General features: G+C 42.0%; 1 protein-coding gene across 1 annotated transcript in view; it reads right to left on the bottom strand.

Moving 5' to 3' along the window:
- Positions 1-804: 804 nt before the first annotated feature.
- odad2 (outer dynein arm docking complex subunit 2) overlaps positions 805-18,155 on the bottom strand; it is a 52,826-nt gene continuing 35,475 nt past the window's right edge. The window contains exons 17-20 of the mRNA XM_057358930.1: positions 15,983-16,097; positions 7,850-8,038; positions 7,374-7,595; positions 805-1,112 (exon numbers count right to left, since the gene is read on the bottom strand). Of these exons, the coding sequence (XP_057214913.1) occupies positions 999-1,112; positions 7,374-7,595; positions 7,850-8,038; positions 15,983-16,097 (640 nt within the window). The 3' untranslated portion in view covers positions 805-998. The remainder of the gene's footprint in view (positions 1,113-7,373; positions 7,596-7,849; positions 8,039-15,982; positions 16,098-18,155) is intronic.

Here is an 18,155-nt window from a genome sequence, read left to right as displayed (position 1 = left end):
CTGTGTCCATATATGTCAGAATTGATTGAATTTATGACCAAAATTTAATACTAATGGAAATGTTTTTGTTTGCAATACGAAACCAAAACCATGTGTTTGTTTTGTCCATTTTATTTTTTGCGTATATGCTCTTGTATGTCTGCATTGCAACTGTATTTGTGAGTATGAAAGATAAACTGAGAGAAAGGAAAATATGGTGAATGCTTCTGCTTTATATCTGTACAAAGCCTTCAATTACAGGGTTGCATGAGCTTTTTAAACAAAAGCCACATCACCAGATGTGTCTGTTATTCGGATGTGTGGACATCAGTACCTGCTGCAGTTGTAAGTGCATTGTGTCAATGTTCTAAACCAATTCAGTCCGTCCAAAGTGTGGAACGTTTGGCGTGTACACACATGGGAGAAGAAAGCGTTTATTGTTATTGTTAAATTAGTTGCTGTGACGAGGAAATGGAGGGAAAAAGCTGAGACGGAGGTGAGCCAGGACTCCAAGGAATTAATTAATAACATGTTTTAAAGGGATAGATCACCCAAAATTGAAAACTTTGTCAGCATTTACTCACCCTCTTGTCATCTCAAACCTGTACGACTTTCTTCCGCAGAACACAAAAGAAGATATTTTGAAGAATCCGTACAATAGAAGTGAATGGGTACCGCCGGTTAACTACATTCTTCGAAATATCTTCTTTTGTGTTCTGCAGAAGAAAGTCATACAGGTTTTAAATGACAAGAGGGTGATTAAATGATGACAGAACTTTCCATTCAACTCTGGATACATGCTTCTTATTATTACAAAGACACAAATAAAATATAAACAAACATACACATGTCAGTCATCACAGTTGATGTACCTCAGTTACATTAATAATGTTTGGGTGTGCCTATGGAAGCAGTGGGTGAAACCCAGGGGGGTCAAGTTTAACATTTAATAGACAACAGCATAGTGGTTGAAGGAACAGTAACATATTCAAATGCTTTGATTTGCTCATGGTCACTTTTTACCCATATCTAGCTTTGTCATAGACTAGCGCCAGATGACGAATGTTGGCCACACAGCTCGCCGCCGCCTCCTGCAGAACCTCATCCGTGGATCCGATCATGTCGACCAGCGGCTGAAAAGGGAGAGGAACATGTCAGGATCATCCATCATAACAATCTAATGTTCAAAACTTTGCCAAACATTCTCCTTTCATTAGACCGAACGAAACCACGTAGCTACAATAACAGTCATTCACGAAGGCCTCTTACAGCAGTTCTTTCCTGGGGTTTGAAGGAGACATCTAATCTGTTATTAAGCTATAAATGCGACCTTTTGCACACTGCAGACATTTGCCAGTAGAGTTTACAGGGCCAGAGGCTGCCAAGGCTTGCTGCCTACTGGATGCCAGCCGTACTATGCCGGCTCATTAATTCACATATCAGTCTGTTTGTGCATTTAGGTGTATTTATGTCTCCAATGAGTGTGGCATTATGCCCAATTTTTGTGAGAATATAACTGTTAGAAAGGATGAAAGTGTCACTTAATGTATGCATTGGTGTGTGTACAGCTTTTTGTGTTTGATAGTGTAATTAATTAAATAGGTATTTTGTATGGCTTTATGTTAAGTTTAAAGCCAAGGGTATGCTTTAGTGTCCACGTGCAACATATAACAGCAACCAAAAAGTCAATTATCCACAGAACTCTTTGGTAAAGCTCAAAATATTTGGCTTTGCACTAAACCTCATGGGCCTAGCCCCACCCTCCCTTAGAGCAAAGGTCATATCAGATCCCTCTATTTCAACCTCGTATAACTCGACTCTTTTGATCCGCGATTTCAGCACCGAGCTCCCTAATTCGAAGAGACCACTTTCCGGAACCACTCCGGCTGCATAAAATAATATATTAAAGCCTTTTCCTTTTATTGTGCAATGAGAGTTACTTATTATACTGTCACACGAAGTGAACATAAGGGGGAGAGATGGTGCCAATGCCACACTGTGGTTACGTTATACAGCATGGTATAATATAGCTGTCTTTCTGTTAAGGGAGGAAGAAAGACGGGCAGGGAGAGAAAGAGAAATGGATGAGAGATAGATTGCATGGGGTTGGCTCAGTGGTAAGCCGTGTTCTTGAATCTAAATGAACACAAACCGCTGGTAAACCCTCTGGCACAATGGGCATTCTAAATCTGTTTGGTATGTGTGTGTTCGTCGTTGCAGTACCAGTAGGGGGTCTTTCATTGGGTCTGTACCACAATATTTAGGATCTCTGCGTTTTGCTTAACCAGGAAGTCTTTCGAACACAAAGTTGTTTTTATACACAGCTAGTTACAAACACTATACCCTAACCCACACTCTGACCCCTTAAAGGGATAGTTCACCCAAAACTTCAATGACTTTCTATCTTCTGCAGAACACAAAATCTATTTTGACGAAAGTTTGTGACCGAACAATGGCGGTACCTATTCACTTCTAATGTATGGACAAAAAACCAATGCAAGTCAATGGGTACAGCCGTTGTTCATTCTTCAAAATGTTTTCTTTTGTGTTCTGCAGAAGGAAGAAAGTCATACAGGTTTGAAATGACAAGAGGGTGAGTAAATGATGACTTGAATTTTCATTTTTGGGTGAACTATCACTTTAACCCTAACATAAATCTTTATGCATTTTTGCAAAAAAAACGTTCTTTTCTATGTTTTTATAGCACTTTTTCAAATTGTCCCCGAAACATGGTTGAGTAGATAAACACAAACGCCAAGCTTATGAAGACAACATTAAGCAAACGAACAGAGAGGCAACACATTCCCAAAATTCTCTGCTTCAATACATAGTGAAGAATAAACATGCACAGACTAATATTCTATCTGCGAGTTCCACCACATTCCTGAATTTAATTCACATACACAAAAAGCTAAAAAACAGCACCGTCCTTGTCTGTTTCGATCCCATCACTTGTAGAGACTTTATTTGTCAAAAACGGTTCCAAGTTCTTCAGCAGCCTCCTTTCAATAAATGAACGTATCGGTTATCATGTTCAGCTGGATTTCCACATTCCCTGTTTTTAAAATAGACTCCAAAACACCTCGAAAAGGCAAACGGATGCGAACACGGGGCTGCAGCAACATGCCAGCACGTTCATACAAGCTGCTTTTGTGAGCAGTCGGAGGATGCCCGCGACAGGGTCAGCCACCGTTTGCCAGAGCTCATAGAGTGTTATTCAGCCGTAGCCAAACAGGGGCTCCTAGGGCCTGGAGCGGAGCCTCAGATAAGCACAGCTCTCTGTGTCTACCCCAGCCCCTCTCAGCACTCCCAGCTGGTTCCTGAACAGACTATAATAGGCCACTTGTTAAATACTCCCAAACCTCAGTAACACGATAACTCGCCTCATGTTTGAAAAATGAATATGAGGCCCGAAGACTTTCTTCTGTGTCGTACGCTCCAAAGGCAAGGATCCTGACCTCCGGGAAGGTAGAGCGAAAACATGTTTTCCCAGGCTCCTCTTACAGCACGAGCCCACGTCGGTAAGTTCTCACACATGTGCGCGCGCTTGGACACACATGCCGTGTCACGCATGTAGGTGTTGCAGTGTTAAGTGTAGCAGCGGTAAGCTGCCGTTTCCTGAAGAGAGGGGTTTAAATCTCAGAAAAGCCCACCCGCCACTTTTTGTTCTCATGCTATATACTCACTCTTTCTCTTAAATGAACATTTCGTATCCATCCACACAATTTCATTGAGTGTCCAGGTATATGAAATTGAGAGTCAATTGATAAGGTTGGGGTTTAGAAAGACTCTTCTTTTGAATCAGTCAAATTCAGATTTATTCAAATTCGTTCAGTTTCACTTTTCTTTAAACATGCGATCTTGTACAGCAAGATCTGAAACCTCTCCTTACACATACACCTCAAATACTCTACATTCCTCACCTCAAATGAAACAGAGGAACGAGTCATGCTGTTTCAGAACATAAAACAGGCTAAACTCCAGACACATGCTACTGTACTCAGATCAGAGAGCTCAGCTATGAGAGGAGGGCTTTTAAATAGCCCAAGTGTGTAAGGATATCATCTGCTTGCCATATCCACACCAGCTTCAACCTGCTACTCAGAGCATGACTAAAAAGAAATGCATGGAATATTTCTGCTCTTGATATCGTGTTCTTTTTTACATTGAAAAATGTTTCTAGCCTTACATCTCTCTATATGTTGTGCACGTTTTTCTATTTACGTAAGCAAGACGGATTTGAAACAAACAGGCTCAGGATAGAAGTCTCGCAGTCTATAAATTAACAGTTTAAGCCCCCAATTTATACTGTAGCAGGATCTGGCAACCCGCACCAGCTGGAATCCTCTCTGATGAAAATGGCTGATAATTACAGTTCGTATTTTGTAATTCGCTTGCAAAGGTATTTTTGCCTATGAAAGGAGCTCTTTAATAGAAAAATCTGTCTGCAAGGATTTATGGCTTCAACAAACAATCTGCAGAGCTGTGGCGGTGCTGGAGGGAGAGGCTGGATGAATAGAGTTTCTGAGCTTCAGTCACATCCGAACGAAAGCTGTGAGATACTGAGTGTAGATGTCAAATCAAACGGAGTGTGCGTTTATTCTCAGGGAACCGTATTGATGAATACAGTAACATGCACATATAGAACTGTCTTCATAAAGAATGTAGGAAGAAATGATGTTGTCTTTTCATTCAGAAACGGAGAATGGCAACCTAGGCCGTTTTAGCGCACAGTGGGCTGAGTGATTCTTGTATTTACATTATGTAAAAAAAGTCAAAACATAAACCGTCTGCTTTTTGAGGTGTAACACCCTCGTAAAATTATAAAAGGCTTTGTTTCATTCTCCGCTTTCGCTCAAAACCAATTTAAAATGTCCTTTCCGATTTTATGAAATATTCAAATGGAATATTAAAAGTTGTTTTTTGAGTTGAAACAAATTGTGTAAAGGCAGAGGCCGAAATGGGTGCAACGATTGGTTTCTAATGCATTTTCCAGTGTAAAATACTTTTGTTTCAATGCTTAATTTCCTCTGCTAAAGCTTGAGGGACCGAGTTCTACACCATTAAGAACGTCGAGCAGGAAAGTTACAGACAAAACATACGTCTGAGAGGACACAGCATGCAAACCGAGAGAGAGAGAGAGAGAGAGAGAGAGAGAGAGAGAGAGAGAGAGAAGGAAATCATTACAGCTCTAAGCTGTTGGGTGTACAAGAGCTTTTGACTCTGAAATACAGTTGCAATAATAGCAAGAGGCAGTCTTGAGTTTTACACCCCTTCATAAATTAAACTACAGTGCAGACACAGCTCCCCGATAAACTCTCTCTCGAAACCCATTTACAACATTAGGAAATATTGTTTTAGCACATCCTCTGTCACAATCATCTGTATATCATATTTTAAATATTTAACGGAGCCACCGGTTTCCCTCATCCCTTGTTGCTCTCGGTCGTTCAGGTAGAGGCTGCAAATATGTCAGCTAGAATAATTCACGAACGGCTGCTTGGTGAGGAAACATTGATTACTGTCTGAATAAAAAGGTAATAAGTAAATACGCACACAAACATGCATTGACAAACAAGCCCGCTCAATTCAACCAGCTGTCCAGTTTTTGTTGTTGCTCGAACCAGACAAAAAACATTCTGCTTAACAACTTTTGCAAATTGGACATTACTCTTTTGGAACACCCAATGTTCAGTCCAGCCACCAATTATGGGCTGAGCTGAACCACATTCACTGCACCAACGCGTCAGGCAACAGCACACCATTAAAGGAACATGGGAAAAAATATTTGGCTGCAACATGACAACCACTCTCATAATTTATATCCAGTTGTTATTGGGGGCGTGGGGGAGGCTTTTTAACTGTATGAGCTCTCGAACTGTTTTCTCATGTGAAAATCTCATTGGGAGAGTGAGGTCAAATGTGGTTGAATTTGAATATTGGCAAAACATGTTTTGTTCCAAACTAAATTACAATGGCAGGAATAATAATCAAGGTCTAAATGTCAGACATCTTTTATTTAAGAGTAATGGTCAGGTAGGTACATAGCATCTTGTCTAGACTTCGTCTAAGAACAGTAGGCATTGTACTGCTATTGAATGAGGGGAGGCTATAAAAGACCTCTCATATTTGGAATGGGTTTTTTCTATGATAAAAATATGATAAGATTCGTGATGTTATGTTTGAGCTGCACAGTCTAAAATGTTTGTTTTTAGTTTAGTTTAGAGCTTAGCATAGAGTGGTTTGCCACAAATAACCTAGTGCAGGAACAAAAAATATCACATTTAACACACAAAACCATTTAGTTCATTTAAAACTTTCTGTAAATAGTTGCTCAGTTTTCAAGACCATGTAAGAACTTGTTGTCTAACATGTGATTCTTCTGTATGACTCAAATGGTGAAGCATGGAGCTTTCAACGCCAAAGTTGTGGGTTCAAAACCCAAACACACATAATAATAAAAATGTATATCTTAAATGCACTATAGCCCCCCGTTGGATAAAAGCTTCTGCCAAAAGCATAAATGTAATAGTGCCTATTTTTTAATATGACACCCGTTTTAAGTGGCTTAAGGGTTTAGGCAAAGTTTACCCGAATCTGGCAGTCAGAAAGTATCACAGCAGTGTTCTGTCACTTTAGAACCGTCTGCCCTGCCAAAGACGTGCCACAGTCACATTCTGCTCCTCAATCCCAGCAGCTTGCCGAGCAACCGTTCCCCGCGCAACAGCCCTTCAATGCTCCTCAGCCCTGGCATGCTACTGTAGGGCGCAGGGACGACTGGGGGTGGCGGAGCTCAGCTCAGCGTACACACTGCTGTTTGCTCTGCTGAATTCCCATGACGGTTAGAAAACGCTCTCACTTCCGCCCCCCCACCTTCAAACAAGAAAACTGGCCTTGTTCTCTTGCCCTGAAATAGTTATAAAATACATCCCTTCAAAGCTCATTAGCTGTGTTTTCACACGCGGTGTGCCAACCCTGTTTTAGTTCACGGCTGAAAATGAAGTTTTAGCAAAAGCATTTAGCAAAAAGACAACTTGCAAGATCTACATTTTGTGCACACTTGTGCATGTTGGCAGAGACAGTAATCGGGGTCTTTTCAGGATAATGACTCCTTGGTGAATTTAGTATGCATTTAGTATTATTATACATTAACTTAAATGTATTTAACTACGTATGTAATGTTTTTTAATAAAGCTTAGTATGTATGTAAATTGGTATAAACTACCATATTACTGACATACCTTCTGTGTTGGACTTACTACGTGCAAAGCTAATGTTTACAAAGTATTTTATTTATTTAACAAAACTTTAAATCACCCTTTGAGGAGACAATAGGTGTATACAGTAGCTAAATGTTAAAATATTTTTACTCTAATACACAGTATAAGCCATACCTTGACCACCCCATGTTCGTGCATGGTAATGCAGTTTCTAGGGTCTTTGGAGAGCTCGAACAGGGCCCGGGCCGTAGCCTGGTGGACTAAAGGGTCTTTTGAGCGAAGATAGCGAACCAGAGGGGCTACAACTCCAGCATCCCCAAACGAGACACAGTTACTCCCCCACGTACAGCAGCGGGCGATGGCTTCCGCCAGGTAACGTCGTAACTTATCATCCACCTAAACAGACACACGAACAAAGAAAATCTGCTTACTGTTTGTCCTGTATATACAAACTGCTTCCTCATTTGTATGCTTTGGATAAAAGCATTTGCGAAATGAATACATGTAGGTGTTAAAACCCTATTAATTAATTAACATCTACGTAGTTTGAAGACACATTTATCCCAAGTACATTTTAAAAGAACATGCATTCCCTAGACTGGGTATCGAGTGGATAAGGACATGTGAAACATGGCTTGAGTAGCACTTACAGTGTTGGTAAGACTGGCCAGCATTGGAACCACTCCATGGTCTGTAATAACTGCCAGGTTCTCCACATCTTTGGCAATTTTGGCGATGGCTGCGCACACGCTGGCCAGCACGTCTTTATTCGGCGATTTAAGCAATTTAACAATGAGCTCCAAACCACCCACAAAAGAACGCACCATTTCCCCGGCATCCTGAAACATATACAGAGGGAAAAAAACACGTCACGACTGTGCATGTGTGTGTTTCTGATGCTATTACTGGCTGACTGAGGAGGAGGTTATTATATGTGAGTATATGCACACATGATTTGATACGGTTATAAAATATTTCAAAATGATGTGTCCTAGAATGTACTATAGAAGTTTCCAGCCTTCAATTAGAGTTAAATCACTTGCTGAATTACTGAAAATAAGACACATTTGGACTGAAATACCGCAACCTTTAAGTGTTTAGTGAATTCACCCTATATCACAGTCATTTTATCTGAAGAAGAAGAAAGAAATTTATCTGATTAAAGGTTTGGGTTTTCTGTCTGTTTGTGAAAAGCAAAGCTATGTTTTGGGTTGGAAGCACTACCGTTCAATGGCCTTCTTCCCACTAATTGGTCACATGGAAGCTCAAGCCAAAGTTTGATAGGCACTGATTGGACCGCAGTGGTAGTGCGGACACAAAAAGCACCCACACCGCACATAATACACAGAAATCTTTCTTAGAAAAATGTCCATTTATTTCAGTGGTTCCAGAGGGTATGTTAGCAAGCCAGGATGGCACCAGGCTGTTTACACTGATTAGAAAATAGTATAGCGATATCTTTATTGACAGAGGCGTATTATTATGTTTTGGAGTTGGATAAAGATGCAGTTTAGTGAACTTGCTATTTTTATGTTGAATTCAACCTGCTATTTCTATTGAACAAAAACAGTGATGTACATGACAAGGGATGATTATGTTGTACATGTAATTTGATGTATTATGCAGCAGCATATAAATTACATCAAAGTCTGTTTACGGAAATCATGCCACTCGGTGGCCATGTTTGCAACGCCTCTGGGCAGCTATTTACATCATAGCAAGACAACAGTCCTATTTTCTTGAATGATGGAAGTAAGATATTTCTATAATTGCTGGCAAAAATCACAATTAAATAGCACATTTCTGATCATTGCGTTTACATGCACAAAATAAACGGATATCTATCAAAAATCAGCTTATAAAAGAAACCTGTTTTCCTGTGTTTACTGTAATAAACCGGCTACGCAGAAAACCGCGTTTACATGGACGTTTGAGACTTGCCAGGTTTCTCGCGTGCAGTGACGTCACCATCGATAGTCTGTTTAGTAATTAAAAATGCAGCAGGAAAACAAACAAGAAACTGTATTTTTATATCACTTCTTATTGTCCGCAGAACCAGCATATGCAACAATAGTTTTTCGTTTTGACGTTTCTACATCAACTGCATGATACGAGAGCAGACTTTTATGCATTATTTTACTATAACTTCCGTTTGGGACTTTTACTTTTGTGCTGTCAGACATGCGCACATAAACAAAACTGAGAGAAAACCGGTAAAGGCGTTTACCGGTAAAATTACTCCGACACGAAATCGGAGTAATGGGCAAAAAACTATCTCTGCCAAACGGAGCCGTTTATGAGCTTTCCGCGATTAAAAGAAAAATGATTTACGCGTTTACATGACCTTACTTGTTATCAGCTTATTAAGTATAATCGGAGTAAGACTGTGCATGTAAATGCACTCAATGTTTAAACCTGATATGGACTGTAGCATAACTTTGGTTTGCTAAGCTTAAATTGTGCTAAAGATCACCTTTTTCAAAATCGCTTCAGCTACTGGGCCCATACTCCATAGATTTGTCAGTCTCTATCCAATGATGATTGGCTATTTTTACTGGAAGGCGGGACTTTCTTCGATAGAGCGGCCATATTGAGCGTTGCATTCCTCCACATTCATTGTAATGGCAGCGGCGCATCTGGTTAATGTATGTTATTTTCGATTACATGAATGGTTTACAATCCTACTCTTGAGGTTTTTTGTTTTGATTAAAAATGAGGGGTTGGCAATCTTAAGAGTGGGCATTCAGGAGCAAGACTGGACACCTATAGATTAGATACTCATAACCTACAGAACACCAGCAAAGTTTGCAGTAGTTGCAGTCCTCTGGGGTTTTCCTGAACCCCAAAATCTACCCTTCCATAACCCTGTGTTTCACAACACAGCTTTAAAACCCTAGTACACATTACAGTACAAAGCCATCTTCCACCAGAATACAAGAGCCGCCAGACAGACAAAACCCAGAGCAGGTCAAGTGTGTGAAGTGGGGTGAGGAGAGCAACATCAGAATGAATAGAGGGGAGGGACGGCCTCTAAAGTCATGCCAAAGGATGAGCATTAGTATATCTAGGCAAAAAAAAAGCCATGGATGAGAAGGGAGGAATCTGCAGCGTGTCTCACACAGGAAATGGCAGTGCAAGAATACTGATGAAAACTGGGAGAGAGAGAGAGAGAGAGGGAGAGAGGGAGAGAGAGCGAGAGAGAGAGAGAGAGAGAGAGAGAGAGAGAGAGAGAGAGAGAGAGGGAGGAAGTATGGCAGAGCCACCAGCTGCGGAGGGTCACTAAAGAACCCTTTCAACCCAAAGCCCACAAAAACATCCCCAACTAAGTTCCACATCAGCAAACACAGCACGGAGTGCGACGTGCAGTGAGGGAGGAAGAGGGAGAGAGAAAGCGAGAAAACGGATGAAACACAAACAGCGTGCAAAAAGCGATGTAAGCCAAGCTGAAAAGAAAGAAAGGAAAAGGCCCAAGGGACAAAAAGGGAAGAACAAGATTCTGAGAGTGTAAATATGAGAGGAGATGAAAATGAGGGAACTTTGGACAACAAGGATTATAGTAGCATGAAGATAATCTAAAAAATACTAACAAATGCTGATGCACATTGTAAGCTCATGGGCGTCAGGCAAATTAATCATGGTCCATATTAAAACAGACAGCAGCATGTTTCATGGACAACATTCATTGCTGTTTAAGCACATCTTACAGTAGCTTATAATCACTTAGGGATTCATAGTACGTACCAGCTGTGTGTGTGTGTGTGTGTTTATTCGCTGGTAGGGATTTCAAGCCCCCAGATGCGGTTCTTCAAGCATGATTCTCATAAATCTGGCCCTGGAGCTGCTAACTCAAGCCACATGGGCCTTTATCTAAATAACTGCTGCTGTGAGGCCGATCAGGTTCCTAGTTTGGATGGGTACATCATTTTACATAGTACTTACCACCAGCCCTCTCCCCTCCACAATCACAACCTGAGTGAGCATGTGCCATTTGAAACGCTGGGCAAACACTGGAAGTGGTAAGGACGTAGAGGAATAGCGATCTTTAGTTTAGGGGTTTAATTCTCAAAAGTGCTCACTGTAGCTTGCTGGATTTTGACGGTGTGTTTGGTTTTTTTATCCTCTCCGGGGATTGCCACCTTGTCGTGGTGGAGATGCTTGCATGGTCCCTTGATCCCAAGAGCGATACCGTCTGGAGCTATGCTCCTGGTAGGGTCACCCATGGCGGTAAGGTCAAGGGGGAGGTTCCCCGTCAAAGAGCAATCCAACCAAGACCTCAACGGCGGTACAGGCGGAGGATGATGGCTGGCCTTACAGGAGTAACAACGGCTGGGAAGGCGGATGAAGGCTGCAGCAGAAAAGGGCCCCCAGTCTTCTTGGACCCCATGCCACTGGATTCTGACCTCCTTCTGTCAAGGATTGTGTGGTGACTGTCTGTGCACCAGTCTCCCCACGTTAAACAAAATCACGCACAGGCGTCCTCCTTGGGAAACCACCTAAACATTCTGGTCAAAGTCCCGACGTGGGCAGGATTGAGATCTGGAAGCCCCTAGTCATAAACTGGCACATTAGGCAGTGCGTGTTAGACTCGCTGGGCTCTTGGAATGTGGCAGAAAGAGTCCATCGGCAGCTGCACCCACGATTGAGCAGCCCTCTTTAGGATCCACTCTGCTCACCCCACGTGGGGAAGTGGCTAGAAAAGGTGCTCTAAAAATAGCCTTCCTCGAACCTCCTGACTGGATTACTGCGTACCAGAGGGATCACCATTTGCGGTCAGAAACACAAAACTATGAACTTTGGAGCCTGGAATGTGCACACGCTATACGATAGTGTAACCAGTGATAGACCGGAGAGGAGAACCACAATAATCGCCAAAGAACTGAGAAGATACCGGATTGACCTAGCCGCCCTCTCTGAAACCCGGCTAGCAGCGAAGGGCAACTATAAAAGAGGAGAGGAAAGGAAAAGCTGCTGATGAGCCCAGGATCCATGGTGTTGGAATTGCCATTAGGAACCAGCTTATCAGTCACCTCTATGAACTTCCTGTGAGGATTAGTGAGCATCTCATGACCATCAGTCTGGATATCAACCAGATATCAACAGTTGTGAGCGCCTATACCCCTACCTTAGACTCTGAAGAGGAAGTAAAAGAGACCTTCTATGCCTGCTTAGACGAGACACTATCGAGAATCCCCAAGGAAGATAAGATTATTCTCCTTGGAGACTTCAATGCCAGGGTTGGCAGGGATCAACACCTCTGGAAGGGCACTATAGGAAAGGAAGGCATCGGAAACATCAACACTAGTGGAGTTATGCTTCTCAGCAATTGTGCTAAACATGATTTCATCATCACTAATACTCTCTTTCTTCAGAAAAACTAATTTAGGCATCTTGGAGACATCCCCGCTCCAAACAGTGGCATTTCATTGACTATGTCATTGTACGAGCCAGGGATGGCCGTTATGTGAACATCACAAGGGCCATGGTTGGTGCAAATAACTGCTGGACAGATCATCGCCTCATCCGCTCCACAATGTCAATCCAACTCAAGAGGAAGAGGAGAATCCAAAAAAAGCAGATCTGACCAAAACTGAACCTTGACAGCCTTGATGAAACGGCCACCCAGCAGTAACTTCAGGCCTCTCTTGGGAAAGCCTCCAACAAGAATACCCTGATGACATCGAAGGGCACTGGAGTCTGTTAAAGTCTACCATCCTTGCTACCTGCAAAACCATTCTTGGGTACAAGTCCAGAAAACACCATGACTGGTTTGATGAGAATGACACAGAAATTGAACAACTCATCTCCAAGAAAAGGAAAGCCTTCTGTGCCTGGAAAAATGATGTAACCTGCAATGCCAAAAGGCTGGCTCACTCCAGAGCCAAGGCAGATGTCCAAATATGTGTAAGGGAGCTAGAAAATTATTGGTGGACAGAAAGGGCTCTTGAAATCCAGAGACTGGCAGACTCTGGTGATACCAGGGGCTTTTTCAAACTATCATGGCCTACACCCTCTGCGCTCAAAGGACGGTCAGGAATTGCTGAAGGACAATGAATCCAATAATGCCCAATGGAAAGAGTATTTCCAAGATCTCTTCAGCTCAATTGAAATTGACATTACCAAATATGTCCCCCAGGGTCCCATCATAGTAGACATGGGGGAACCTCAAACTATAATAGAGGTTTAAGATGCCATCAGGAGCCTTAAGAACAACAAGGCCGCCGGTCCAGATGGGATTCCAGCCGAGATCCTAAAGGAAGGTGGATTGGAGCTCCTGTACCACATCTATGGCCTACTCCTCAAAGTCTGGGAAAAAGAAGAACTCCCCTCAGAGCTCAGGGATGCTCTAATAGTGACCATATTTAAGAAGGGGAACAAGGCTGAATGTGGAAATTACAGGGACATCTCGCTCCTGTCAACAACAGGCAAAGTTCTTGCTTGTGTTCTTGCAAACTGACTACTACCACTTCTGAGGAAGTACTCCCAGAATAACAATGTGGCTTCCGCCCATCCAGAGGTACAGCAGACATTATATTCACAGCACGGCAACTCCAAGAAAAATGCAGTGAACAAAGGCAGCCTTTGTATATGGCTTTTATAGACCTGACAAAGGCTTTTGACATGGTAGACCGCCAGGCCCTGTGGAGTATACTATCAAGGTACGGCTGTCATGACAAGTATATCAGAATACTGAGGCTTTTATATGACGGCATGGCAGTCACAGTTCTTAGCAATGGGGGCTCCAAGTCTGAACCTTTTACAGAAGAAACAGGGGTCAAACAGGGATGCGTCATTGCACCCACACTGTTTGCCGTTTTCATTGCAGCCATATTCCACCTCATTGGCGAAGAGCTGCCACAGGGTATTCTAATCATGTACAGAACTGATGGCAGACTCTTCATCCTTAACAGGTTTAAGGCCAAGAGTAAAGTCAACTGCACCACAATTACAGAGTTACAGTACACGGATGACAATGTTATCGCCGCACACTCCGCAGAAGACCTCCAGGGCATTCTGAATGCTTTTGCCAAGACGTACAGAGCCCTGGGCCTAAAATTAAACATTAAGAAGACCCAGGTTGTACATCAATCTCCACCTAACCAGCTGGCCATCCAGCCAAACATAAAAGTGGACAATACCACTCTTGAATACGTGGACCATTTCCCTTACCTCGGCAGCATTCTTTCCTCAAAAGCTGACATAGACTCTGAGGTTAACCATCGCCTGAGTTGTGCCAGTGGAGCCTATGCCAGGCTCAGGAGAAGAGTCTTTGAAGATCGAGACTTATCTGCCCAAACAAAACTTCTGGTCTACAGAGCTGTTGTCCTCCCCACCCTGCTGTATGGAGCCGAGTCATAGACCACCTACAGCAGGCATCTGAGAGCCATGGAACAATACCATCAAAGAGCCTTACGAAAGATTCTGAGGATCAGCTGGAAGGAAAGACGCACTAACATCAGCATCTTGGAGGAAGCCAACATGACCAGCATCACCACTACTATAATGCAGTATCAACTTCGGTGGACGGGCCATGTCATCCGCATGCCCAATACATGTCTCCCCAAACATATCCTGTACTCCCAGCTGAAGGAAGGTAGTCGAGCAACTGGTGGACAAAAGAAACATTATAAAGACAACATTAAGGCCATTTTGAAGAAATTCCATATTACTTTGAGCTACTGGGAACACATTGCACTGGACAGAAGTTCCTGGAAGAAATCCGTGCAGGATGGTGCAGCAAACCATGAAATAGAACTCCGCCGTGCCGCAGAGATAAAGCGACAGCTTCGCAAGGAGAAAGATAAAAAGGCTCAACCATTATCAATAATTACCTCTCTCTCCTGTCCACATTGCACCAAAGTATGCATATCGCAGACTGGCCTCTACAGCCATCTGAAGTCCCACAAGTAAACCCAAAGGAAAGGACATTCATACTCGTTTCGAGTGACCGCTGATGATGATGTTTGATTTATATTGTAATCCAGTTTGAAATGGAGTTTTTGTTTTAAAACGCTCTTTGTCCACACTAGGACGAAGTGTTTTCCAAGTCCATCCACACTAAAACATGTACTGCTCATGAGTAAAACGTAAGACGCCTAAACCTTGTGTCATTTCTTTCAGGGGCTTGTTTAATTTCCACCTTATTATAATGTTGTGGCAATATACAGTAAAGTCATACAGTATTTTTAAATGGATGGGTAACACAAGACTATAAAGTTGCATAAGTGAGTAAAAATGTCTGTCCTCACGTTCCGCTAGCAAACAATAACTGTGTGTCACAAACTGACTTTAATGCTAACATTTAATGCTAATGCTAATGCTAACACAATTGGAGAGCAGCCAAAACAACTACAGTACGTCACATGACAATAATATGCCATCAAAAGCTTCCGTTTTCACAGTCCACACTACAACGCGAAAACAACATTTTAAAATCTATCCACTTTGGGGAGTGTTTTCAAACAGCTTTGTTTTTGCTGACAAAATGCCATCTCAGTGTGGAGGGAAGGCCAAAACAGAGAGAAAAAGATGCATTTTCAAACGAAGACGTATTAATTTGGACAAGGTCTGTATCCTCAATGATGGGTTGACTCTGGTTTGCACATAAATGCTGTTTTGTCAACTGTAAGAAAAGATAGCAAATAAGAAAAACAACCAGAGAGAGTGAGTGAAACAGAGAACGAGGAGAAAAATGGCAGTACAAGCTTCGCTAAACCAAAAGAAGTTGTTATAGAGGAAGAAGAACCTTTTTTGTTCATTTGCATAACTAAGCATTCTGTACATACCTTTGCATTCTCAATGCAGGGGCAGATGGCCCATGCAGCACTGGCCTGTACTTCTGGATTGGGGTTTTTCAGCAAAGACCAGAGAAGACGCACGCCATCAAGACCATCAATGATCCTGAGAGAAAAAAACAGGACAACTTACAAGTTGTGACAAAGTCATAGTTTACATCACAGCGTTCAGTGTTTCCTCGACAGGTTTAGATGTCTGTTTTTCCCAAGGTTCTGTTTGGCTCCTGCAGCAGATCATCCCTCCCACTGTGATGATGAAAACATTCCAGTAGCAGATCAGAACACTGCTCAGCATGGCTTTCCCATCACATCCCACCTGCTCTGTCTCTTACACCGGTACCCCTGCTCACCTTCCAACCTTTCCAACAGCTCAATCAAAACATGTTCACACCGGCCTGCCCGCAGACTGACCCGCACAACTTTAGCAAGGTCCGTGTGGATATTTATAGCGGCCCGTGGACAAACACACACATTCACATGGCTGCACAAGGCGCGTCGCTTAACTCGCTTCGCATCAGAGAAGGAAAAACCCAGAGAAAGTCTGTTTTCCAAGTCAAACATTCACATAGACAAGTCTCTCTATATTTCTCTTCTTCTGAGCGAGGTTTACTTAAGAACAGGCTGTATTTCATATGATTCTAGCAAAGGATGCAGTAAGACTCTGGGAAAATGAGTCTTCAGTGCGGTCCGTTTGTCAGGTATAAATAACATGTAACCTGTTTCCCATGTGTGCATCTAGCAACAAGGCCGATATTCAATGTTGTCGTAATTGCTAAACCATGCAGCAAAGGGGGGCTGTATATGGGCAAGGGGTTGGGTTCGAGCAACCAGCGTACCTACCCACCACAACCAGCTCATAAATCAGTTTGAGAAGTATGATAACAGAGAGAGTTACGCTATCCTGAGGGGCCACTAAATACTAGCAACAGTAGCGGGAGATAATCCTGTATAGGACAGGTAAGATGCATATACTGACTGAGGAGACAACTCTACAACAGCAGGGTGTAGCCAGAAATCTTCTGTAGGTGGAAGAAAGCGTGTGAACCGTGCACTACACACTGTACATTTGTCTGACAACACAGTGCGAAACAGAGAGTGGAAGTGTTGATATAGATCATGACTATAGATGGTTTCAGCGGCAACAACATAAACAAACGTTATGTGGCCCAAACTTAACTTCCGGTACACCATACTCAAATATAAAATAAATGGTTATATTACTACCCACTAGCCAGACCGATAACCAAAAACAGACCGGAAGTTAACTTCGGGTCAGAAGTGTGCGTCCGATGAAACCGTTTATAGATCAAAGTTGCAAATGATTCTATAAAAAAAATCCAAAAGAAGCTACAATCCAACTTTCTCTGTAAAAAATACACAAAAATCACTTAAGTTGCAAGTACATGAAAAATCAGTGTTCTTACCGTACCCAAATTCCCAATGGTAAACTTATAATAGTGACTTATAATTTGAGCTGTTCAGTTTGCAGCATCAGTTTGGCGTGAAGTATCTTGCAATTCTATTTTTCAAACAGAAATGGTGAAAGAGGGGAAAAGTTCTGGACTGCATTTCTATCCGTTTAAACATAAAATCCATGTTACTTCATTTACACTCTAAAAAATGCTGCTTTATTATCAACCCAGTGTTGGGTCAAACAGGGATGAACCCAACCGTTGGGTTGTAAATTAACCTGTACTGAGCGGATTCAACCCAAGATGCTGGGTTGTTTTAACCCATTATTGGGTAAAATATAAAACATTTCTGGGTTAATTTAACCCAACGGTTGGTTTCGTCCCGTTTTGACCCAATGCTTGGACAGAGTGTATTTATTTTTAGAGTGAAAAAATATATTATTTTTAATTATTGTTACTTCATATATTTCACTTTGTGACAGTTCACAAGATAAGGAGACAGTTTGGAACACTGATATGTATTAGTATTTGCTCAATTGCTGTTTTGTTAATTTTTTTAAAAAGCTACGGTTTGCAGCTTAAAATAATTCAAGAAATAATATTTAGATTTTGAAATTTGGTCATCACTATGTTAAACTGTAAACATTCACTGAAAAGGTTGACTTTTCGAACTACAACAAGTACGACGTCTTAACTTTAAAAAACAAGCTTGAACATGCTGTTCTGTCAGTAAACAATCAAATATGAACTAT

This window comes from Triplophysa rosa, linkage group LG18 (assembly GCF_024868665.1).
Source record: "Triplophysa rosa linkage group LG18, Trosa_1v2, whole genome shotgun sequence".
In the NCBI taxonomy this organism is placed as follows: Eukaryota; Metazoa; Chordata; class Actinopteri; order Cypriniformes; family Nemacheilidae; genus Triplophysa; species Triplophysa rosa.
The sequence above is the reverse complement of the archived record's forward strand: the minus strand, read 5'-3'. Positions and strand labels throughout refer to the sequence as shown.